This window comes from Chiloscyllium punctatum, chromosome 25, assembly GCF_047496795.1.
Source record: "Chiloscyllium punctatum isolate Juve2018m chromosome 25, sChiPun1.3, whole genome shotgun sequence".
NCBI lineage: Eukaryota > Metazoa > Chordata > Chondrichthyes > Orectolobiformes > Hemiscylliidae > Chiloscyllium > Chiloscyllium punctatum.
The window spans coordinates 86,891,822-86,918,319 of NC_092763.1; the positions used below are offsets into that span (position 1 = coordinate 86,891,822).

General features: G+C 46.0%; 2 protein-coding genes across 8 annotated transcripts in view; one reads left to right on the forward strand and one right to left on the reverse strand.

Moving 5' to 3' along the window:
- map7d3 (MAP7 domain containing 3) overlaps nt 1-4,267 on the forward strand; it is a 123,296-nt gene extending 119,029 nt beyond the window's left edge. For 4 of the 7 annotated variants that reach the window (XM_072595639.1, XM_072595642.1, XM_072595640.1 and 1 more), the window contains 2 exons: nt 1,949-2,235; nt 3,838-4,266. In XM_072595639.1, coding sequence (XP_072451740.1) covers nt 1,949-2,235; nt 3,838-3,845 — 295 coding nt within the window. In that variant the 3' untranslated portion in view covers nt 3,846-4,266. Of the gene's footprint in view, nt 1-1,948; nt 2,236-3,837 lie in introns of all 7 variants that reach the window. The other 3 variants (XM_072595643.1, XM_072595645.1, XM_072595644.1) reach the window with 2 other exon arrangements.
- A 4,528-nt stretch (nt 4,268-8,795) lies between these two features.
- fhl1a (four and a half LIM domains 1a) overlaps nt 8,796-26,498 on the reverse strand; it is a 300,533-nt gene continuing 282,830 nt past the window's right edge. The window contains 6 exon segments of the mRNA XM_072595648.1: nt 8,796-9,891; nt 15,948-16,134; nt 18,651-18,820; nt 21,054-21,177; nt 21,179-21,229; nt 23,680-23,864. Coding sequence (XP_072451749.1) covers nt 9,740-9,891; nt 15,948-16,134; nt 18,651-18,820; nt 21,054-21,177; nt 21,179-21,229; nt 23,680-23,864 — 869 coding nt within the window. The 3' untranslated portion in view covers nt 8,796-9,739.

Genomic DNA, 26,498 nt, shown 5'->3' on the forward strand with positions numbered 1-26,498 from the left:
CGTGCTTTTTGAACAAAATAGAATGTATCTGCAAATATAAATTCACCCCATGGATTTATATATGTGTGTGTGTGTGAGGGAGAGAGGGAGTGTGTGTGTGGGGTGAGTGCGCATGCTTTTCCATGTAGGTATGGTTCACAGTATCTCAGTGGAAGTGATAATGGGAAGAATGAGTTTAGAGACCACATGAATGAAATAGTTTAAATCAGTGCTCAGAGCAAAATGGGAACCTCTGGTCTAGTGGGACCTTTGACCAGAACTGTGGCAGCAGTAAAGAATGTGAACCTAAACTAATAAAAGCAAAACCCTGCACCTGCTGGAAAAGTGAAATTAAAACAGACCGTACTGGAGGCACTCCTGTCTAGCAGCATCTGTGGAGAGCCAGTGAGTTAAAGTTCCATGTTCATTCTGACTTCTTCAGAACTGAAAGTTGTTGTAAAGTAGTTTTTAAGCCTTAGGCAGATGGGGAGAAAGAGAGGGTGGAACAGATGTGAGGGTACCCAGAGGCAAAGGCAAGGAGGAGAGCTAATGTTGGTAAAGGAATGGGAGAGATATATAATAGTTGTAAATATTAGTTATGGAAGGAGCAAATTAGTCCACTCTACTAAGAGCAAAGTCAACAGGACACAGCAGGGGGAGGGTGGTGGTTTTAGAAAAATAGAAGGCATAGGTGATATTCTGAAGTGGTGGAGTTCAATATTGAGTCATAGAAGCTGTAAAGTGCCGAAGTGGAAAATGAGATGGTGCCCCTCCAGCTTGCATTATGCTTTTTTGGAACACTGTAGCAGGCCCAGGGTGGACATGTTAACATGGGAACAAGATGGGTTTAGAACCGGCGAACAGCTGGCAAGCTGTGTCCATTCCTGCAGGCAGAGTGGAAGTGATCTGCAAAGTGGTCTCATCTCTATAAAGGAGTCTGCATTGTGTTTGAAGGAAGTACACATAATCCCTGCTTTGCCTGGAAGGTGTATGTGGGGGCTGAGAGAGGTTATGAATTGTGAAGCGGGAGGAGGTGAATTGGTTACTGTTACACCTTCTACAATTGTATGGGATGATTTCAATGAATCTGTCCTACACCAGTGCCTCGTCATTGAACTGCCTGTCAAGAGTAGTGTCTAGAGATGGCTGGAAAGGAATATAGCTGTAACTTGTATCACAGCCCTCCCAAAGCACCAGACCAATGATGTTGATGGTTACTTGTATGTCTGAGAGTTAAATACTTGGCCCCTGGGTATTGTGTCTAACCATGGATTTTACTCTTTAAGGAGTATGAGAATTATCTACATGTCGGTTAATAAATGACAAGGTACATTTCAAATCTGAAACAAGTGTCTGCTAAATTTAGCAATTGTATTCTCATGGTGAGTGAGAAGGTTGTGTTCATATTCCAACCCCTCCCGGCCTCCCTGTACAACCCTGACTGATGTTCCAGTTAAGTATCTGGGGAGTTGCACGCTGCCGTAGTTACAAGATGCCATCATTTGTTAAGACTCATTTGGTGGTTTAGGTGTTGGGTCATTCATGTCCTTTCCACTTGAGATCTTGCTGTGGAGACAACTGAGATTGTGTTTACTGACCCAAAGTTATCACATTATACAGCCCATTAAGCTGAAACAAAACCTAAATATAGAGAAACTGAACAGAATTATGAGTTACATAAAAACACAAGTCATATTGGATTGGAAACATCAACCCTGTTTCCCTTTGCACAGGTACTGCTGGATCTGCTGAGTTTCTCCAGCACTTTCGGCAATTATTTCAGAATTAATAGTCACCGTGTTTAAACTGGCACCAGTAATCTGTAACTTGCCAAATAGTGATGATAGCCAGGTAAATAAGGAGTCAGAAATGGTGCCATTTATTCGAGGTAAATGATTGGAGCAAACACAAGGTGCATAATCCTCTTTTTATTCACGTCAATCTCATTCTGTTCTCTCTCCTGCTTAAGCCCTATACCAAGTGAAGACTGTGTTGTATCTGAACTCTTGCATGTAAATGAAGTGGATCGAAGTGTTGGGCATCAGAATGGCAAAGCAGATACATGGATCCTCAAGGATTATATTGGACTTGATATTTGTTCAAAGGCCACCAAATTAGCAGTCACTCCCTGCAGTGCTGATGCCTGTAACCAAAACTTGATTGATATTGCTGGCATTTCGGAGAGCCATATCAGTGCTCTTGAAGGAAATGGAGGAAGAATGACGTCCTTGACCACACCTATTGAGGAAACATCAGGTAAAGTTTGATTCAAGACATTCTGACAGTGTCTTCAGTAATAGAGTTTGTCCTGATTCTTGGAGCATCATTTAAAGATGGCCCTGTAACCAATGCAGTTGAAGTTGATAGAAATTGATTACAGTAGTGCTGTGCGTTGGACCGGTTATTCTGAAAACAACTCAAATCCCACTGTAGCAGTTTCAGAATTTGAACAGTTTCAAGAAATCTGGTCTCAGGAAAAAGTGCCACCGAGCTGTTGGGGTGTTGTCCTAAAGTTGCTTTTCAGTCATACGCTTCAGGGAATGAAACATGCCATTGTACCAACTCTGTGCCAATATGTGCCTGCAGAATCATGGTATACTCACTGCTGCCCTCAACATAGCCTAGCCCATCCCTCAACTGGATCAGACCTCGATCAATCAACTCGAGACTGAATGGAAGATATAATGTAGCAACATATCCAAAGTAATAATTTTCAACACAAGTTAGGAATACTGCAGTGAGTAACTCACCTCCTCAAACTACTTCCACACTTGCCTGGATGGGTGCAGCTCCAACAACACTCAAGAAGCTTGACACCATCCAGGACAAAGCAGCCACTTGATTGGTACCACATCCTCAAGTATCTATTCCCACTATCTGTATCAGCAGTGTGTACCATCTGTAAGATGCACTGCAGAAATTCACTAAGGTTTCTTAGATAGCACCTTCCAAACCCATGACCACTACCATCTAGAAGGACAAGGGCAGCAGATACATGGGAACACCACTGCCTGCAAGCCAGTCACCATCCTGATTTGGAAATATATCACCATTCCTTTAGTATCACTGGGTCACAATCCTGGAATCCCCTCCCTGAGACATTGTGGGTCAAGTCACAGCACATGGACTGCAGCAGTTCAAGAAGGCAGCTCACCCCCACCTTCTCAAATAAATGCTGGCCCGAGCAGCCATATCCACATCACATGAACAAGTCTGGTGCCATTCACAAGAAACAAAATCAGTCACCTTCTAGCAAACTCTTCATCACCCTAAGATTTAAAGTGAAATTCATTTTGCCACCCTTTTCTTTATCCTGAAAAGATATGTTTTGATGTTTTAACCTCCTTACAGTAGAATGTGGTAATCAGTAAATTGCTTTCAATCAAGGTCACTGGGGGGTGGTACACTTTGAAAGGAAGAATAAGCAAAGAGGATGCAGATGTGCACATCAGTAAAAGGAGTAATGCAGGTTATAAGGCCATTTCAAAAATAGCAAACCAATCTTTGGCTTAATTTCAAATGTGTTAGGCATAGAGGAAATAATCACAGTTTGAAAAGATCAAAATTAGAGGTCAGCCAAATAAGATGGGGAATTGAAACAGGGGTTCGGAAAGAAGTTTCTTCATCCTGAGTGTGGAAAATGTGCACCATAAAGATGCATTGAGCAAAATGGTACGAGTTTGTTTAAGAGGAAGGCAGTAAACCCGTGAGGGAGAGGAGAATATGCTGATAAAGAATGAGATCAAATGGGTTAAGGAAAGGTTTCTGTGCAGCAGCAACATCAACATTGAAGTCTTTTTGCCCTGTTCTGTCAATTCTTATTGTATATAACCATCTCAATTTGTTGTGTGTTCTCAGGACTCTAAACAGCTTGATCCTGAACATCACTTATGATTGCACTTGCATAATCAGTGTTGTACTACGTGCTGAAAGCCTTGTTACATGAAGCTGCTTCTCTGGAGTTTCCTCCTCTTTCCCAGAAGAATTAACAAGATCGTAACAAAGGTGGCATCTGCAATGTCACAGAGATGTTCATTTGCACCGTTCAACATTTCAGGGGCATGTTCCTTGACTGTATTGTTTTATTTTTCTCATGACTGACAGTTCTTTTGATTTTGTTGGACTAGGGTGTACAAAGTTAAAAATCATGCAGCACCAGGTTATAGTCCAACAGGTTCATTTAGAAACACTAGCTTTTGGAGCGCTGCTCCTTCATCAGATGGTTGTGGAGTATAAGATCGTGTGACGTAGAATTTATAGCAAAAGTTGATGTGATGTAACTGAAATTATATATTGAAAAATACCTAGATTGTTTGTTAAGTCTCTCATCTTTTAGAATGAACATGTTGGTTTCAGTTCTTTCATATGTAAATCCCAGAACATTTAAAAATTACATTCTCAAGTGAACTTTAACAGTTGGTGTCATATCAGCCCAGATAATGCATTGAAGGTGTGATCTTTCCGGTGTGAGGCTGTCTGTGCCACAATGGTCAGACTGATTCTAATCTAAAAAATGGATTTACAGAATCTTACATGGGTTCATGCAGTTTTTGAGCAAAATAAAATGTAATTCTGCAAGTACAAGTTCACCCCACAAACTTGTATGTGCGTGTGCATGTGGTTGGGGTTTGATAAGTGTCTGTGACAGAGTGTGCGTGCGAATGCAAAGGTGTATAAGTCTGTGAGAGGGGGTGCGCGCGTGTGTGTGTGTGTAGGTAGTACAATGGGGTCACCTGTAATGTGAGATGAACCCAAGGTCCTGGTTGAGGCCCTCCCCATGGGTATCGAACTTGGTTATCAGCCTGTGCTGGGCTACTTTTCGCTGCTGCCTGTCCTGAAGTCCACCTTGGAGGATGGTCACTCGAAGGTCCGAGGTCGAATGTACCGGACCGCTGAAGTATCTCCATCTGGGAGGGAACACTCCCGTCTGGTGATTCTTGTGTGTTGTTAATTCATCCATTGCCGTAGCCTCTGCTCAGTCTTGTCAATGTACCATGCCTCAGGGCGTCCTTGCCTGCAGCATATCAGATACTCAATGTTGGCTGAATCATATGAGTACCTGTCATGTACATGGTGGGAGGTGTCCCCACGTGTAATGGTGGTATCCATATCAACATTCTGACACCTCTTGCAGCGTTCACCATGACAAGGTTGTATGGTGTCACAGTGGCCACTGCAAGACATGTCAAAGTATCAACACTGATACCACCATTACACGTGGGGACACCTCCCACCATGTACATGACAGGTACTCATATGATTCAGCCAACATTGAGTATCTGATATGCTGCAGGCAAGGACGCCCTGAGGCATGGTACATTGACAAGACTGAGCAGAGGCTACGGCAATGGATGAATTAACAACACACAAGAATCACCAGACGGGAGTGTTCCCTCCCAGATGGAGATACTTCAGCGGTCCGGTACATTCGACCTCGGACCTTCGAGTGACCATCCTCCAAGGTGGACTTCAGGACAGGCAGCAGCGAAAAGTAGCCCAGCACAGGCTGATAACCAAGTTCGATACCCATGGGGAGGGCCTCAACCAGGACCTTGGGTTCATCTCACATTACAGGTGACCCCATTGTACTACCTACACGCGCACACACTCTCTGTTCCCCCGGCCCCCCCACACACACACACAAGTTTGTGGGGTGAACCTGTACTTGCAGAATTACATTTTATTTTGCTCAAAAACTGCATGAACCCATGTAAGATTCTGTAAATCCATTTTTTAGATTAGAATCAGTCTGACCATTGTGGCACAGACAGCCTCACACCGGAAAGCTCACACCTTCAATGCATTATCTGGGCTGATATGACACCAACTGTTAAAGTTCACTTGAGAATGTAACTTTTAAATGTTCTGTGATTTACATATGAAAGAACTGAAACCAACATGTTCATTCTGAAGGATGAGAGACTTAACAAACAATCCAGGTCTTTTTTAATATATAATTTCACTTATGTCACACTGTAAATTTTTGCTATAAACTCTGTCTTACGAACTTATACTCCACAACCACCTGATGAAGGAGCAGCGCTCCGAAAGCTAGTGCTTCCAAACAAACCTGTTGGACTATAACGTGGTGTTGTGGATTTTTAACTTTGATTTTTATGATCTGCTTTGGCAGTGAGTGTAATCAGGTGATGTTTCATTCCTTTCCTTTACTCTGCGTTTTGTCTGACCAGATATACAGGCCAGCTTTGTTTTCATATTAGGCGACCTTTGCCATTCTGGTCTCTTGCCATGTCCTGAATGAATGTTCCATCTCTCCGGTTGCAGGGTAATAGGTGTCTTTACCTCACTGTTGACAGTTGAATTGTCCCAGTTCTACTTGTTAAAACTTAACTTTTTTTAAGGAAGTGTTAAAATAAAGCTACTGTTCACAGAAATGATGGAACTATAGACAGGAAATTCTCAATTCTGATTCAGAGCTGAGAGGCACATTTGCTGGAATTGCAGAATTAAATTTGTGACATGGGTTTGATGTTGTGATCTTTAGTAGCTGAAGTCTGCCCTTTGGGAGATTATTCTAGCTAATGTAAGCTGTCAGCCCATTCCCATCTCTCAACCTGTGACCATTCTTCTGTCTGTCACTCACGCTCTCTCCAGCCACACTTTGCTATGTCTGGATCTTTTCGATTTAACTCCATGAACGTTGTATTAGGACAAAGAGTTAATGGTGTAGGAGAGGCTAGTTTTTAAGAAGTATGCTAGGTGGGTGAGAGATGCTTAGGCTTTCTAATATGAAAATATTGGTTGGTGTTTCTTTACAAAATTTGAGTTACATGTGGAACCAATAGGAAACCAAATTGTGAGCTGATGTTATTTAAACATACTCCTGTTCTGTGTCAAACTTTCTAGGATACTGTATTTTCAAATAAGCCTGCACTACTAACGTACATTAAAAATGAAATGGCTTCGGTTGATAAACTCAAGTATTTGTAGGTAGCAACTTAATATTTACATGTATTTGACTCATTTTAAACATATGTTTTCTTTGCTTAATATATTTAAGTTTTTCATAATAAATCTAAGTATTATTGTACATACAGACAGTATTGGGCCACAAAACCATTTCTTAATGAACAGCTTTTGTTAATTGTTCTTTCTGTATTAGGGGTTGTATCATTAAGGATTGTCCCAACACCATCCATCAAGTTTAAACCACCTTTTCACTGTGGCCTTGAACTTGCTAATTCATATCCCGTCCATACTCTGCATGTATTAACCTGAAGTGAAACTGTATGTTTCCTTAGCTTATGAATTTAAATAGCTGCTACCCTACATAGGAAGCTGCATTCTTTTAGCTGCACTTTCCTCGTCTGTTACATTTATTAAGTATTGCCTCTTGATCTAAGTTATGTTACTGTTCCCTGTTAACCTCATCCACGGGGCCAACAATGAATACTTGCTAAGTCATGTCCACTCCTCTTAAAGGGACGCTATTACTTAAATGGCTGGTTTTTTTTCTTTGTTTAAACTAATCATTACAATTGCATTAGTTTGTTTCCTAGCTGAGCATTGTCAATCTTTCCCTCTGTACAAGTTTTAGATATCAGAATCTTCTAGTCTGTATCAAATGCTGAAAATGGTCAACCTTACTACATGCAGCATTGAGTTAGACTAGAGCAGTGCCTTAGGTTAACCATTGACTGTATTTTTGTAAGATAGTTACCTTGAAATCTTTGCAATAAAATGACAATCGCCAACTAAAGTTCCCTCTTGCTGTGCACATTACTCTTGTTCAATGCTCTGTTGACAGTGGTATGTAAATAGAATCTGTGTATCACTTCAATCAATTTTACAAAATAAAAAATGGAAATGGCTTACTGTTTAATTTTACTCTTCACAGCTTTCCTTTGATCAGTATTGAAGGTTTTTTTCCCTTGTAGATGTTGACAGAGAGTCTCCTTCTATGTAAGATAGTGAGGGGTGAGCATGGCTGAACTTACCCTTGGCCTGAATGATAGAGATTAACGCTAGCAGTGGGACTGATGGGTATATGTGAGAAAGAGGCTCATCTTTGAAAGAGATGTCAGCAGTCAGCAGTGTGTGCCATAAATCCTATGGGAAAACCCTCTTTCCCCAGAGAGTGGTGAGAATGTGAAACTCAATAGTGCAATACTCTGAATGACCTGTCTTTTGATTCTATTCCTTATGTTGTCTTAACAGGTATTGTCCATTTGAGGAAAAGTTAAATGAGGGAAAAAAAGAATAGAAAGACATGCTGATTGGGTGAGATGAAGTTTAGAAAAGAGGTTTGTGTGGAGCAATACAGTGATACCGACTGGTTTGATGTAATGGCTTTTCTGTAAGTTTAATAAAATCTATGCACTGAGTATTTGTGAATCATGCAGTGCAGAAAGTGACTGTTTGGCCTATTGTGTCCATGCTAGCCCTTTGATAGATGTTTCTGATTTAGTTTAAGATCCTCGCTTTCTCTCTGAAGCCCGACCAGTCTCCGGTGTTTTTCCAGCTACGTTTTCAGAATTCCAGTGAAATTGTGTCCTGCCCCATTCATTCCATAGCCAGAGCTAAAGCCTGACTAATTTTTTTTCCCCCTCATCTCCCCTCACCAGCCCCCCCCCCCCCCCCCCCCCCTTTCTGCCAATTATTTTACATCTGTGACCTCTGGTTGCTAACCCACTTGTCCTTTGTTGGATCCCCTGATAATCAGTGTCCTCAGAAACATGGGGGTTTGATGTGTGTTTAGCTTCATGTAACTTTGGTGAGAAAAGCAGATAGTGCCCATCTCTGCTCATTCTGAACTGGAAAACTAGTTACCTGATTCCAAAAAGCACATAGCTGTCTGGATGTTTGAAAGTATTTTATTATGGTACAGTGTCATCATGCTGCAAGTAATCCATTGATCATCCAGATACTGAATGGGATGATGACCTCGCATGCTATGAGGTCACACATTATTCCATTACACATTTTCAACATGGCAAATACAATTAGTCATTGCAAAAGCAACAGTAAATTGGGTCTAACTATCATTAGTGTGCAAACAAATCCTGAACATACTGAACAAAGGTCTATTGACTGGAATAGAAATAAGAAAATTCACACCTGCACAGTTGTGTTTAAAACATCAATTGTTGTAAGGCTGGTGACAAAAGCAATCTGCTGTCTAAATTGTTTGGTATCACTGTTGGAAAAGGTTTCAGTATCTACATAGAAGCCTCATACAGCTCAACTTGTGTATGATCCAAATCATATACCAAAACAGTGTCTCAAAGCGATCATACTTCCACAGAACAGCATCCTGCTTATATTCTATGGGATGAAAATGGATTTAAATTTTAAGAGTACATTTCATTGCATTAAAGGACCAATCCCTGAAGTGACAAGACCCCCTGGGTGAGCAATGCATGCAGTCAAATACAACAGTAATACTGAGTAAATAGCATTATAAATGATGAGTTTAAATATCATTCCAGCATTTACTTATTTTTATTCTTTTAAGAAGCTCTCTCTAAAGTCACTATTATTGCAGGCATTTGAATTAAACTTTAACTGAAGAATTGTTTGTTAAACCTTTAGCTATTTTGCATGCTTTCGGTTAATATTTAGCATTGCAGGAAATACTGCGGTCATATTATCAAACTTCTGAAATAATTGCAAGCAAATGCTATTGTACTGCCTTAAAAGCATTTGGTTACTTTTAAAAACTCTGGGAAAACAGGGTAATGGATTTGATCAGCGAGTACCATTCAAGTGTTTCCCGTTGCTGTGTGGGATGATCCAGGATTTACAGGGACTTTGCACAGTCAGGGCAGTACACATCCCTGTTGTGGGTAACAAAACGCTTGTTGATCAGGGAACTGTAACACTTCTTGCACTTGAAGCAGTTGCTGTGCCACTGACGATCTTCATAGGTTACAACCTCAGCCCCTCCAAATCCTAGGAACAAGGCAACATCATATGAAAACGATATCACACATGGTGTATAGTTGGAGCATTGAAACAATATGCACACAAGGCAAAGTAAGCCAATCACTCCTTTAAGCCTGGCATATAAGAAGATCTTGACTGATCTGATTTTAACATCAACTCTACATTCCTGCAAACACTGCTATCCCCGATCATCTTTCATTCCTCTTAGTCATTGAGACTCATCTCCCTCTGCCTTAAAAATATTAGTATTCTGCATCCACTGCCTTTTGAGGAAGGGAATTTCAAGAACTCTCAAACTTTAAGAGAAAGGTGTTTCCTCGTTTCTGTTTTTAATGGGCACCTCCTGATTTTAAACTATGATTCCTGATTCTAGATTCTCCTAGAAGAGGGGAAGCAGCTTTTAAACATCCACCTGGTCAAGTCCCCTGAGGATTTTTGTTACAGTTAAGTCACCTCTGATCTTCTAAACTCTAGAGGATGCAGGTCTAGCCTGTCCAGCCTTTCCTCATATGGGAATCTGCTCATTCCAGGTCATAGAACAATAAACCATCTCTGATCTGTCTCCAGCATGTTAACATCCTTCTGTAAGTACAGTGACCACTACTGTCCAGATGTGGTCTCACCAATTCCCTATGTACCTGAAGCATGATCTTTCTACTCTTGCAACACTTACTAACATTCTGTGATTCATGCTCAAAGACACCCAGATCTCTCTGCATCATAGAGCTCTTCAATTCTTCACATTTTGATAATTTGCTTATTTTTTATTCTTTATTCCAAAATGGACCATTTCACACTTTATTACCTTGTCTTCCATTTGTCAGATCTTTACCCACTCCCTATCTCTGTCCCTTTGTAGGTTCTTCATGTCCTCTTCACACTCCCTCTCCTACCTCTCCTTGTCTTATCAAATTTAGCTCCTATTATCCCTTCCTCTGAATTATTTAGATACATTTTAAACAGCTGAGGCCCCTGCACTGGCCCCTGTGTCACACCACTCATTACACCCTGCCAGCCTCAACAAAGGTCCACTTATACTTACTCTGACTTAGAATATAGTACAGTACAGTGCAGAACAGGTCCTTTAGCCCGCGATGTTGCGCTGACCTGTGAACTATTTTCAGCTCGTTCCCCCTACATTATCCCATCATCGTCCATGTGCTTATCTAAGGATTGTTTAAATCTCCCTAATGTGGCTGAGTTAACTACATTAGCAGGTAGGGCATTCCATGCCCTTACCACTCTGTGTAAAAAAAACCTGCTTCTGACATCTGTCTTAAATCTATCACCCCTCAATTTATAGTTATGCCCTCTTGTATAAGCTGACGACATCATCCTAGGAAAAAATCTTTCACTGTTTACCCTATCTAATCCTCTGATCATCTTGTATGTCTCTATCAAATCCCCCCCTTAGCCACCTTCTCTCCAATGAGAACAGTCCCAAGTCTCTCAGCCTTTCCTCATAAGACCTTCCCTCCAGACTAGGCAACATCCTGGTAAATTTCCTCTGCACCTTTCCCAATGCTTCCACATCCTTTCTGTAATGGACAACCAGAACTGTACACAATATTCCAAGTCTGGCCGCACCAGCGTTTTGTATAATTGCAGCATGAAAAGATAGCTACAGAGATGGTGAATACACTGGCAGGAATCTTCCAGGTCTCCTTAGATTCTGAAAAAGTCCAAGAGGATTGGAAAACAGCCAATGAAACACCTTTATTTAAAAAAGGAAGGAGTCAAAACCCGGTAGCTTTTGTTATGATCTATTTGAAGGACATAAATAGGGCATTCAGATATATGGCTTCATGAAGAGGGGATTATGACCGACAAATTTACTCGAATTCCCTGAGCAGGTAACAAGGAGGATAGATATGGAAGCAGCAGGGAGTGTAATATATTTGGATTCTCAGAAGGCGTTTGATAAGATGGTACACATCAAGCTACTTCATAAACAAGAGCACGGTGGGTTTTGGATAGTGCACTCGTATGGATACAGGGGTTGGTTAACTAATGGGAGAGAGGCAGTTGGATAATGGAGAAAACTATATTCTATCCATGCCCATATGTTACCCCTCTGACACAGTGAGATTGTATTTTCCATAATAACCTTTGACATGACATTGTATCACATGTCTTCTGGAAATGTAAATACAATACATCCACTGGTCCTCTTTTATCTCCAGCGCATATAGAGCTAAGAAATAAAAAGGGGGAGATCAGTTTGATAGCATTGTACTATAGGCCCCCAGTAGTCAGCAGCAGATCGAGGGGAAACAATGTAGTGAATTGCAGATAACTGCAAGAATGATAGGGTTGTGATGGTACGGGATTTTAACTTCTCCAACATCCACTGGGTACACCATAGTGTTAAGGGCTTGGATGGAAACATGTTAATTGTGTTCATGAGGTAGCCCTACTAGAGAAGGTGCAAAACGTGACATCCTCTTGGGAAATAAAGCAAGGCAAGTGACAGAAATGTTACTGGGGGAGCACTTTGGGGCCAGTAACTATGGTTCCAATGTTTCTAAAGTAGTTATGGAAAATGATAGGTCTAGTCCACAGTTAAAATTCTAAATTCAGGCAATGTCTTAGATGGGCTTAGACAGGAACTTTTAAAAGTTGTTTGGGGAGAGGTTGTTCACAGGCTATCTGCTGGTTCACAGGTCATCTGCTAAGTGGGAGGCTTCCAAAAGTGAGTTAATGAGGGCTCAGGGCCAGCATGTTCCTGTGAGAGTGGATGGTGAGGCAGGTAGGGTAGGGAATCCTGGATGATTAGAGTTATTGAGGCTGTGGTCAAGATAAAGGAGGAGCATGTGTTCTATATAGGCAGCTGGTATCAAGCAAACTTAGAGGGTGTTGGAGGACACTTGAGAGAAATCAGGAGGGTTGAAAGGGGATAGAGATGACTTTGGCAGGTAAGGTAAGGGAGAATCCAAAGAGATTCATAAGTGCTTGAAGAGGAAAAGAGTAAGAACATAAGAGCTCTGAGCAGGAGTAAGCTGTCTGGCCATTTGAGCCTGTTTTACCATTCTATACAATCATTGGTGATCCTTTCATGGCCTCAGCCCCACTTACCCTCACTCTCACCTTTAATTCTTTTATTCAAATAAATACCTAACCTAGCTTTAAAAACATTTACTGAAGTAGCTACTACTGTCTGGGCAGGAAATTCCACAGATTCACAACCCTCCCAATGGTGTAGGTCCTTTTCCCCCATTTTTGAGGCTATGCCCTCTTGTCCTAGTTTCACCTGCCAGTGGAAACATCCTCTCTACTTCGATCTTATGGATTCCCTTCATACTTTTATGCTTCTCCTAAATTCCAATGAATATAATCCCAGTCTACTCAGCCTCTCCTCATAAGCCAACACCCTCAACTCCAGAATCAACCTGGTGACCCTCCTCTGCACCCCCTCCAGTGCCAGTACATCCTTTCTCAAGTAAGGAGACCAAATCTGCACACAGTACTCCAGGTATGGTCTCACCAGCACCTTTATATAACTGCGATATAACCTCCCTGCTTTTAAACTCGATTCCTTTTAGCAATGAAGGACAAAATTCCATTTGCCTTCCTAATTACCTGTTGCACCTGCAGACCAACTTTCTGTGATTCATGCACAAAGACACCCAGGTCCCTCTGCATTGCAGCATGTTACAATTTTTTTTACCATTGACATAATAATCCTTTTTTACGGTTACGCCTACCAAAATGTTTGATTTCACACTTATGAGCATTGTATTCCATCCACCAGACCTTTCACCACTCACTATTTATGTTCCCCTGCAACACTTCAGTCATCTGCAAATTTTGACACACTGTACATGGTCCCCAACTCCAAATCATCTATATAAATTGTGAACCTGATCCCTGAGGCACACCACTAGTTAGATTACCAACCAGAATAGCACTCATTTATCCCCACTCTTTGCTTCCTGTTAATCAATCAATCATCTATCTAGGGAGAGCATTGGCCTCTTAAAGATGAACAAAGTCATATACATGTGGAGCCACAAGAGATGGCTAAGATCCTGAATGAATAGTTCTGATCAGCTTTGACCATCAAGGAAAGTATGGATGCTAAGGGACTTGGGGAAATAAATAGTAATGTTTTGAAGAGAGTCCACATTATAGAAGAGGAGGTGCTGGAAATCTTAAAATGCAGTAAGGTGGATCAATCCCCAGGACCTGGAGAAGTGTATCCCGGGACTTTGCAGAAGGCTAGGGAGGAAATTGCAGGGCCCCTTGCTGAGATATTTGTATTATCGACAAGCTTGGCTGAAGTGCCCGAAGGTTGGTGGGTGACTAATGTTGTGCCATTATTTAAGAAAGTCTACAGGGAAATGCCTGGGAACTGCAGACTGGGGAGCCTAATATCTGTGGTGGGTAAGTTGTTAGAGGGGGGTTCTCTGGAACAGGATCTACAGACATTTGGAGAGACAAGGATCCATTTGGGATAGCCAGCGGGCTATGTATGTGGGGAATCATGTCTCATGAATTTGAATTTTCGGAAGGGGTGACCAAGAAAGTAATTGAGGACAGTGCAGTGGATGTTGTCTACATGGACTTTTGCAAGGCCTTTGACGAGGTACCAAGTTGTTGAGTAAGGATCCAGGGAGACCAAGCCGACTGGATACAAAATTGGCTTGATGGTAGAAGATAAGGGGGTAGTGATGGTGGGTTGTGGAGGCCTGATTTGGATTTGGAGGCCTGTGACCAGCAGTGACTCACAGGAATTGGTGCTGGGTCCGCTGTTATTTGTCATTTATATAAATGATTTGGATGAGAACTTGGATGTGTGGTTAGTAAGTATGCGGATGACACCAAGGTTGATGGTAGAGTCGACAGTGAAGAAGGTTACCTGGGAATACAGCGAGACCTTGATCAACTGGCTCAGTGGGCTGAGGAGTGGCAGGTGGAGTTTAATTTTGATGCGTGCAATGTGTTGCATTTTGGGAAAGCAAACCAAGGCAGGACTTACACAGTCAATGGTGGAGGGTCTTGGGGAGTATTACAGAACAAAGAGATCTAGGGGTACAGATTCATAGATCTTTGAAAGTGGGGTCACAGGTAGAGAGTGCGGTGAAGAAGGCTTTCGACATGCTTGTTTTCATCAGTCAGAGCGCTGAGTATCGGAGTTGGAACGCCTTGTTGCAGCTGAACTAGATGTTGGTGAAGCCACGTTTGGAGTACTCCCCTACTATAGAAAGGATGTTATTAAACTGGAAAGGATGTTATTAAACTGGAAAGAATGCAGAAAAGATTTACTAGGATGCTAGCTGGATTAGAAGTTTTGAGTTATAGTGAGAGGTTGGATAGACTGGAACTTTTTTGCTTTGAGCGTAGGAGACTAAAGGGTGACCTTATAAAGGTTTATAAAATCATGAGAGGTTTAGGCAAGGTAGATAGCTGACAGCTTTTCCCTCTGGTAAGGAGGTCTAAAACTAGAGGGCATAGGTTTAAGGAGAGATACAAAATGGTCCAGAGGGGCAATTTTTTCACACAGAAGGTGGTGAGAGTCTGGATGAGGGATGCCAGAGGTCGTGGTGAAGGCAAGTACAATTTTGTAATTTAAGAAACAGCTGGACAGGTACATGGATGGGCTAAATATGGAAGGATATGGACCAAGCACAGGGAAATGGGACTAGATTAGTTGTGAAAATTGGGTGGCATGAATGAAGGGCCTGTTTCAATGCTGAAGACCTCTGCCTATGATTCTGTTACTACTTGTAAGAACTTGAGTTAATGCTTCAAGTCGAGTATTACTCTTCAGGGTTCCATTGCCAGACCTGCTGAGTGTTTCCAGTATTGGAGGATATTTGCTTTCTGTCAAAGGATGCGGTGCAATGAGGGATGAATAATATAGATGACCCAATCACATGAAAGGCTGTTTCAGATTTCAGTGGGATGCTGGGGGCTGGCAGGGGATTGCGAGGATGCACAAGGTATGAAGGTTGGTCAGGTAAGGGATGGAGTCACTAAGATGAATACTGGCACCATTTGACAAATCCACCTCTTATTTTATAATGTTGCTTAAAAAGTAGTGGCAAGATGCAGTAACTCACCAGTCACAGGCTTGTGACAAACACCACACTTCTTGGCAATGAAGTTACTGTAGCAGTCGACACAGTAGAGAAAGTTCTCATGGGCAGTGAAACGCTGTCCACCCAGCTGTTTGCGACATGTCTTACACACAAAGCATTCTGTATGCCAAGGCTCATCACGATAGGTCAGTCCTCCACTGGTGATGGCCTGAAACACATCAGACAGTTCACAACTTCAGACAGTGGGAACATCAGCCAAAGGAGCCCCACAACAGCCAATAGGTAAATCCGATAGGAACAGGTTCACAGGTAGGTTCAGTCTGTTATGGCCTTGCTCATCCCTAACTCCAAATCCCCCCTTTACCCAGGATCACTGCTGCTCCTGACCTCTTCAACATCTCTGTTTCAATCATTCCATTATCACATCACTGTCTCGATGGGCCTAACATCTTCTATTAGTGTTTGTACCTCCAACAGCCTGCTTCAAACTGTAAACATCAACCCTTCCCATTGTGAAAATACTTTGACACTCCGACGGAAAACGTTGATGCCGTGTGAGTAATGCTTTTTAAATTTGTTACAATCAAAGTGATATGATCCGTTTCAAAAGCAAAACTGTTGATTGTTAATTGTGAGGGTGGGTGCTGGTCTGATGGTTTCAGAGTCTGGAAAGGAGTGTCACCTCTTCAGAATCCAGAGGACAGAGATGAGAAGTGACATCTTCCCTCAGTGATGAATCTTTGGAATCCTCTATCCCAGAAGCTGTGGGTGGATTCAAGGCAGATGCAGTAGATTTCTGAACACTAGTGAAATCTGTGATTAGACAGAAGACGTGGGAAGAAGACATTGAGGTTAAAAATCAGCCAGGATCCTGTGGAACAGGCTTGAGAGGCTTAATGGCCTACTTTCTGTTCTCTACCTTTCTGCTTCCTTTCTTCCTTGAGTAAATCAGTGTGAACATCCTGCTCTGCTTCAGTGTCAGATTTTACTGACGCTCCTGTGAAGGAACCTGGGGTAAAGCTGGTGATGGTGCAAACACAAGGTGGTTGTGTATCTCCAAACAGACACTACACAGGGTAATCACATTCCTGGCAGAGACAAGAAAGTCGATTCAAACCTTTGGATGTTTGGAGGGGAAACAGAAATCAGCAAATGCATCTCTCACCTAGTCAGGCAAAGGAGATGAGAAATTACATGACCGTAGTCATGATTAATGGCCATTGAAATTATGAAATTAAATGTGAGTTATGATTTGCTTCAGATTAACCTATGGCTTCTGGTTTTCAGTAAGATGAGGAGGTGCCAGTGTTGGACTGGGGCGGACAAAGTTTAAAATCACACAACACCATGTTATAATCCAACAGTTTTATTTGGAAGCACTAGCTTTCAGTATGTTGTTGAAGAGCTAATAGATTCAAACGCTTCCACAGCTGCCCACCAGGGGGAAGCAGAATTCGAGCTTCTGTCCAAAGGGGACATTAGTGGTCGTGGATTGTTGCGGCCTGTAGGATGGACAACACTTCTCTCAAACACTGTAGGGGTTTCTGAAATGTGTAGGGGAGCAGCCAACTGGCTCCAGCTCTGATCTCTCATGATCAATTCACTCCCTCACCCTGACAACAGAGTTCAACCCAGTCTCTCTGTGATTTAACTCTCATGCTGCTGTCCAGTCATAAAGATGTTTTGCCTACTGCACAAATAGAAATGTGATCTGTGAGTTTCAGTGCCTGTGTGATGCCAAATACATTGGCCATCTCGTCCAACGACTGACTGACAGCTCATATTTGCAAACCCCAGAAAAGTACATCCATCATTAGATAGATACTGTTTATTAGACAGCATTTACTAAATAATCCAGACTGTGCTGAGTTATACTGGAAACCAATTTAACGCCATCACCCTGTAATATGATGTATTTGTGTGTGATAGAAGCTACAAACATAAGACCAAGAATCTGGTTTGTGTGGCACACATCATACACTTTTCAGAAAGGCAATGCCCTGACCAATCAGAATCTAACTGCTGTGTCTGCAATTAAAAATTGACAATGAACTGTTCTTGCTGCATCAGCACCATCTTTTCATGCTGTAAGGAATAATGTCCCTTTGTTCCGGTCTGTTCCTTGTGTCCTGTTGCTGGTGACAGCAAGAAAGAACCGCTCTAATGTCTAGTGTCCTTTTCACAATTTTTAACTCTTAGAAGCTGCATAGCACAGACCTGCTCCTTCCAAAGTCTAGTGTTAAACTCTGTCTCCGCCCACAAACACAATGCAACATGAACCATTCTCTCCTCCTCGTCCCACACAGTTGCTTCTGAAATCTATCCCAGGCCGTGTCAGCCTTGTAGGCTCACTGTGTACGTAGGAGTTGACAACAGCCAGTGCAATCTCTATTATTGTCAGATTCTTTATCCAGTCCAGTGACCATTGTGTAACTCAGGAAGGAACAGTTGTATAAATATGGTATTTTGTGATTCATTGGGGATGCATCTCTTCCAATTTACACCAATAGTCAATGTCACTTTCCCCCTGCTGGGATTTGATGCTGTACCTGACACAGCTCAGTAACACCATACATTGTTACTCAATAACTCACCAGGCATCGTGAAAACATGAAATGTGAACACAGTAACCGGTGTCTGTCATGCTATAACAATGGGAACGCTGCCTGTCACAGTCTGCACATTGTCTGTGATTTGCTCAGACCAGACCTCTCTCTCTCTCACCTTTCGGCAGTGGACGCAGTGCTTGGAAAACTTCTTCTCGTTGCAGGAGATGCAGTAAATCTCGTCTCCCTTTGGGACAAAGCTGGCAGTGCCAATCTCCTTCAGGCAGCGGCTGCAGGTGAAGCAGCGCTCGTGCCAGTGTGAGCCCCCATATTCAAAACTCTTCGTCCCTACACAGAGAGAGAGAGTGGGAGAGAAGATTATAATTGTCCACTGTCCCTCAGCCCACAATCGCCCACATCTGCCTCCACACACACACCCACACATTCCCCACACATGCTAGGCTTTTATTTTATCTCATCACTTGTGGGGGGGAGGGGAGGGTGTGACTGATTGCACCAACATTTATTTTCTGTTTGTAGTTTCCCTCCACTATCCCTGAGAGTTTCCCTCCACCATTTCAGAGGGTATTCAGGGAGAGCCTGGACCCATTGCTGTGGGTCTGGAGTCACATGTAGGCCAGACAGGGTGAGGGTGGCAGATCCCAATGTGGGCCATGGATCACATGGTCAGCTATCACAGTCAGATTGTCACCAAAAGGTCCAGGTGCATCTTTAACTGAGTTGGCAGCACAACTCCCACCATGTATCCTACAGAGAGTCCTAGTGATCCCCAGGGAATTCCCATCCTGGATTGGGTGCCACTCTGGGAATGGCCCCAGTGATAATCTGCGGTCGTGGAGCTGAGCAGCAAGGCGTGCTGCCTGAGAAGGAACACATTCAACAATAACTTTCAAACGAGGAAGTTCTCAAACTGGGAAGTCTGCACAGCTGGAGGAGGGGAGGGCGATTAATTGGATAAATCATTCAAAAGGGCCAGCAACAGATTTGGAGGCTGAATAGCCTTGCTTTGGTAAGATTCTGGGAGCATGAGCCTTTGATTATGATGCAGATTGATCCACACATTTCCTACAAATATCAGTGGGATTTGGGGCATGGGGGTGAAGGGGCTGGGGTAGCAGTGAGTGTCCGTGCAGTCTCAGAGTGTGAACACCATCCCTGTTCATACTATGTCTCCTACACCCCGATACACCATGAGCTCACCATCTGCTTACTGCATGGATTGTGGCACTCCCTGAATGGCCTCCAATTCCTGAGCACATCCTCAACAACCTCACACCCCCACCCCTCCCCCCCCCCCCCCCCACACACACACACACACCAACTCCTCCACACCCACCCACACACACACCCACCCCACCTCAAACCCCACCCCACACCCCTCCCCAAACCCCCCATCCCCACACACACACACACCCACCCCACCCCAAACCCCTCCCACACACACCCCCACCCCACCTCAAACCCCACCCCACACCCCTCCCCAAACCCCCCTCCCCACACACACACACACACACACCCCACCCCAAACCCCTCCCACACACACCCCCATCCCACCTCAAACCCCCACCCCACACCCCTTCCCAAACCCCCCCTCCCCACACACACACACACACCCCACCCCAAACCCCTCCCACACACACCAACTCCCCCATCCCACCCCGAACCCCACACTCACCCCGAGCCACACACCCACCCACACACACACACACACACACACACACCCCACCCCAAACCCCCTCCCACACACACCCCCACCCCACCTCAAACCCCCACCCCACACCCCTTCCCAAACCCCCCCTCCCCACACACACACACACACACACCCACCCCAAACCCCTCCCACACACACCCCCACCCCACCTCAAACCCCACCCCACACCCCTTCCCAAACCCCCCCTCCCCACACACACACACACACACACACACACACCCCCACCCCACACCCCTCCCCAAACCCCCCCTCCCCACCCCAAACCCCCCCTCCCCACACACACACACACCCACCCCACCCCAAACCCCTCCCACACACACCCCCACCCACACCCCTCCCCAAACCACCCCCCTCCCCACACACACACACACACACACACACCCCACCCCAAACCCCTCCCCACACACACCAACTCCCCCATCCCACCCCGAACCCCACACTCACCCCGAGCCACACACCCACCCACACACACACACCCCCCAAACCCCCCCCCCCCACACGCACACACACCAACTCCCCCACACCCACCCACACACTGAGTAAGAAAACAGTGAGTTACTGAGTAACCAGGGGAGATTAATAGTGAGTAATGAGTTGAGAGTTAATAACCCGGGGCAAGTTAGTTAGTGATGGGGGACAGTTTGTGACCAGGGGAGAGTTAGTGAGTAACGAGGGTGAGTCAGTGAGTAATGAGGGTGAGTTAGTGAGTAATGAGGGTGAGTTAGTGAGTAACGAGGGTGAGTCAGTGAGTAATGAGGTTGAGTTAGTGAGTAATGAGGGTGAGTTAGTGAGTAACGAGGGTGAGTCAGTCAGTAAGGTTGTGAAGTGAGTAGAGGATGTGGCTGTGACCTGTTTGATGGGTCTCCTGCAGCTGTGGACAGGTCGAGCTGTCAGTGCGGGGCAGGCAGTTGGTGCAAGTGATGCGCTCGTTCTTGATGCAGAAGGAATCGTTGGCGAGGGAGCGGCTGCAGTGGGAAACAGCGGAAACACGACTCGTGCCAGTAGCGATCGCTGTGGTGTAGCTCCTAAAGCAAGAAACCACCGTTACCAAGTCAGGAGCGACAGAAACAACACAGCAGGAACCGTCCCCAAACCACAGTAATAGGCCAGCAATTGGGCAGGGACTTCCCAACCTCTTTCAGAATCCTCACAGGGAATTGTCGCTGGAATCATCATCCTACCCCTAAAAATCAACTCGGTAAAAACAATGGCTGCAGATGCTGGAAACCAGATTCTGGATTAGTGGTGCTGGAAGAGCACAGCAGTTCAGGCAGCATCCAAGGAGCAGAGAAATCGACGTTTCGGGCAAAAGCCCTTCATCAGGAATAAAGGCAGTCTAGCTTATCTCTCCACGCTTCAGGCTCACTGCCTTTACTCCTGATGAAGGGGCTTTTGCCCGAAACGTCGATTTCGAAGCTACTTGGATGCTGCCTGAACTGCTGTGCTCTTCCAGCACCACTAATCCAGAATCCTACCCCTAAACCCTAACCCTAACTCTAAACCCTAAGCCTTCACCCCAACCCTTACCCTAAACCTGAACTGGAACCCTAGACCCTAAACCTAAACCTAAACCCTTTTGCTAACCCTAACCCTATTGCTTAACCCTCACCCTAAGTCTAAAGTTGAACCCCCAACCCTAAACCTAAACTCTCACCCTAATCTCTAACCCTAAACCCTCACCCAAACTCTAAACTCAGACTCTAACCCTAAATCAGAACCGTCACCCTATCCCTAACTCCTCACCATAACCCTAACCCCAAACTCGAACTCTCAACCCTCACCCTAACCCTAACCCAAAACCCTCACCCTAACCCTAAACCCTCAGCTTAACCCTAAAACTAAATCTTCAACCAACCCTAAATCCTCAGCCTAAACCCTCACCCTAACCCTAAACTTCACCTAACCCAAACCCTAACCCTCACCCTAAACCTAAACCCTCACCCCTAACCCAATTCTTAACCCTTAACCCTAATCCCTAAATCATAATCCTAACCATAAACCGAACCCTAAACCTGAACCCTCAACTTAACCTTAAACCCACAACCTAACCCAGAACCCTAAACCCGACCCCTAAACGCTAATCCTAACCCTCACCCTAAACCTGAACTCTCACCCTCAACCCTCAGCCTAAACCCTCACCCTCAACCTAAACCCTAACCTGAATCCTAAATCTTCACTTGAACCCTAAACCAGAACCCCTAAACCTAAACCGTCATCCTAAATCTAAACCTGAGCCATAACGGTGGAGCGGCACGGTGGCTCCAGTGGTTAGCACTGCTGCCTCACAGCTCCTGAGACCCGGGTTCAATTCCTGACTCAGGCGACTGACTGTGTGGAGTTTGCACGTTCTCCCCGCGTCTGCGTGGGTTTCCTCCGGGTGCTCCTGTTTCCTCCTCACAGTCCAAAGATGTGCAGGGTCAGGTGAATTAGCCATGCTAAATTGCCCGTAGTGTTAGGTGAACGGGTAAATGTAGGGGAATGGGTCTGGGTGGATTGCTCTTCGGAGGGTAGGTGTGGACTTGTTGGGCCGAAGTAATGTAAGTTATGTAGAAAAAAAACCCTAACCCTAACACTAAACTTTAACACCAAACCTGAACCATAAGACTAAGCCCTAACACTAACTCGAACCCTAAACCTTCACCCTCACTCTAACCATAAACCGAACCCCAAACCTCAACTCTCAATTTAAACCTAAACCCACACACCTAACCCAGAACCCTAAACCCGATTCCTAACTGCTAACTGTAGCTCTCACCCTGACCCTGACCCTAACCCTTAACCTCTAACCCCCACCCTAACCCTAAACTACCTCCACCCAGGAACTGCCGCCCACTCCACCCCAATCAGAAAATCACCAGGGACCCTCGATTATTTAACAAAAACCTAAAAGAGAAAAACTCCTAAATCCTAAATTTAACATCAGGTTTTTGGGGAAGTGGCAGAGTGACTGAGCTTTTGGACAATAGACAAGCATGAGGTGAAAAGGGGAGTGAGGAAATTAAAACCATCCCGGTCACAGGAAACACAATTCAGATTAAAAGCTGACGTTAATTATTGGGGTCTATTTCCCAAACCCATTCCTGATGGTCCTGCTAGAGGGGGATAGAGAAAGTGGGGTTTGGGGAATTTCACAACAAGAGACTGAAAACCCCAAAGGGTGTCCCAACCAATGTGAGCACAGGAAGATCCAACCCTGAGTAATAGGGTAATCACCAGATCATCCACCTGGTGATGTTGGTCAAGTGAGAACCTCAACCTTGAACATCTCCCAGTAATCCCATGGGATCTTTTCTTGGGATCCACACGGGAGAGAGGTCATTGAAGTTTGCAGTTTTGGGCGAGTGAGGTTGAATGAAAGATTGTTGTGTGGATTCTCAGAATTAGTGGAAGACAAGATAGGGAGCTCACTCGATCTCTGTTGCTCATCAATGGGTCACCCACCCCAGCAGATCCCCAGGCCCCGATTGGTCCATACCTTGGAATCAAAGCTTATTGGTTTCCTGCAGACAAAGCACGTGTTGGCGATGAACTTGTCGTAACATTTAATACAGCAGTGCAGTTTGTCCTTCTCAATGTATTTGCTGCCATGCAGTGACTCCTTACAATAATGACAGTCCAACCGCTCATTCATCGTACGCTCCGGGAACCGGTAATAGGCATCTGTCAGAAACATAGACAAGGAGCAGTAGCACTGGGACAGACAGGGAGAGAGAGACCGCGTGGGTGAGGGTTGGGGTGTAGTGGCCAGTGGGGGTTGTGTTTTGAGGGGGAGGGGGTTGTGGGGTGGAGGGGGGAGTGTGTCGAGAAGCAGACTGAGAGGGTGGGCACGGCCGCTGGAGTGAGAGGCCTTCTGACCAAACAAGGTGGGAGAGGAGTGTGGGGGGTGTTATGGGTGTGGGAGGGGAGTGTGGGGGGGGTCGTTGTGGGGGTGGGAGGGAGTGTGGGGGGTGTGGGTGGGGGTGGAGGGAGTGTGGGGGGTGTGGGTGGGTGTGGGGAGGGAGTGTGGGGGTGTGGTGGGGTGTGGGAGGGAGTGTGAGGGTGTTGTGGGTGTGGGAGGGAGTGTGGGGGGTGTTGTGGGTGTGGGAGGGAGTGTGGGGGGTGTTGTGGATGTGGGAGGGAGTGTGGGGGGGTGTTGTGGATGTGGGAGGGAGTGTGGGGGTGTTGTGGGTATGGGAGGGAGTGTGGGGGGTGTTGTGGTGAGTGTGGGAGAGAGTGCGGGGGGTGTTGTGGGTGTGGGAGGATGTGTAGGGGTGTGGTGGTTGTGGGAGGGAGTGTGAGGGGTGTTGTGGTATGGGAGGGAGTGTGGGGGTGTGGTGGGAGTGGGGAGGGACTGTGGGGTGTGTGGTGGTGAGTGTGGGAGAGAGTGGGGGGGGCGGGGGGGGGGGGGGGGGGGTGTTGTGGTGGGGTGTGGGAGGATGTGTTGGGGGTGTGGTGGTTGTGGGAGGGAGTGTGGGGTGTAGTGTGGTGGTTGTGGGAGGGAGTGGGGGTGTATTGTGGTGGTGGTGGGAGGGAGGGTGTGGGGTGTTGTTGGGTGTGGGGAGGGGGGTGTGGGGTGTTGTTGTGGGTGTGGGAGGGAGTGTGGGGGGTGTTGTGGGTGTGGGGAGGGAGTGTGGGGGGTGTTGTGGGGGTGGGAGGGAGTGTGGGGGTGTTGTGGGAGTGGGAGGGGAGTGGGGGGGTGTGTGGGTGTGGGAGGGGTGTGGGGGTGTTGTGGGTGTGGGAGGGAGTGTGGGGGGTGTTGGGGTGTGGAGGGGTGTGGGGGGGGGGTTGTGGGTGTGGGTGGGAGGGGGGGGGGTGTGGTGGGGGTGGGAGGGGTGTGGGGGTGTTTGGGTGGGGGGAGGGAGTGTGGAGGGTGTTGTGGGGGGTGGGAGGGGTGTGGGGGGGGGTGGTGGGGGTGTGGGGAGGGGGTGTGTGGGGGGTGTGGTGGGGGTGGGAGGGGAGTGTGGAGGGTGGTTGTGGGGGGGTGGGTGGGAGGTGAGGGGTGTTGGGGGGGGTGGGTGGGAGTGTGGGGGGTGTTTGGGTGGGGGAGGGAGGTGGAGGGTGTGGTGGGGGTGGGAGGGAGTGTGTGGGGTGGTGTGGGGGTGTGGGGGGGTGGGGGTGTGGGGTGGGGTGTGGGAGGGGTGTGGGGGGTTGTGGGTGGGGTGGGAGGTGGGGGGGTGTGGGGGGGGGGGGTGGGTGTGTGGGGGTGTGGGGTGTGGGGTGGGGTGTGGTGGGGGTGTGTGGGTGGGGGGGTGTGTGGGGTGTGTGGGGGTGGGAGGGTGTGGGGTGGGTGTGTGGTGTGGGAGGGAGTGTGCAGGGTGTTGTGGGGGTGGAGGGAGTGTGAGGGGGTGTTGTGGGAGTGGGAGGGAGTGTGGGGGGGTCTGGGAGGGATTGTGGGAGCGCTTTGGGTGTTGGAGGAAGTGTGGGGGGGCGTTGTGGTTGTGGGAGGGAGTGTGGGGAGTTGTTGTGCCTGGTGTGGGAGGAAGTGTTGGGGGGTGTTGTGGTGGATGTGGGAGGGAGTGTGGGAGGGAGTGTGGGAGGGAGTGTGGGGTGTATGGGGGTGTGGGAGGGTGTGTGGGAGGGAGTGTGGGGTGTATTGTTGGTGTGGGAGGGGAGTGTGGGGCGTGTTGTCGGTATTGGAGTGTGGGAGGTGTGGTGGTGGGGTGTGAGAGGGGTGTGTGAGGGTGTGGGAGGGAGTGTGGTTTGGATTTCTCTCGAGTTGAGCACGATCCACCGAACTATAAAAAGTTGCATTAAATTGTAAACGGTGGAATTTGGAGATCAGTCAGACTCTGGAAAAGCTAATCCTGCAACAGCAAATCCCCCAAAATGTTACACATTCTGGGAACAGGGAATATGTTGGAACCTGGAGGTTTTTGGTTTTTCTGAGTTTGGAAACTATCAACTCATTGATTTAAAACAAAGAGAAAAATCCTTTAGAGCTGGGGGTCATGTTGTTCTCCTTGTCTCCGTCTGTCGATGGCTCAGTCAGTTGTGGGAGGTGTCTTTTCCCTGGGTTGGGGGATTTTAAGACGAGGGCACATTTTTAAGGAGAGATATTTTGAAAAGACGTGAGGCGCTACTTTTCTTACCCAGAAGGTGGCTCACGTGTGGAATGAACTTCCTGAGGAAGTGGTGGATGTGGGGACAATTACAACATGTAAAAGACATTTGGATGGATACATGAATAGGAATGGTTGGGAGGGATATGAGCCCAGAGCAGGCAGGTGGGACTAGTTTAGTTTGGGATTATGTTCGACATTGACTGGTTGGACCAAAGAGTCCGTTTCCGTGCTGTACAACTTTTGTTTCTTTGAT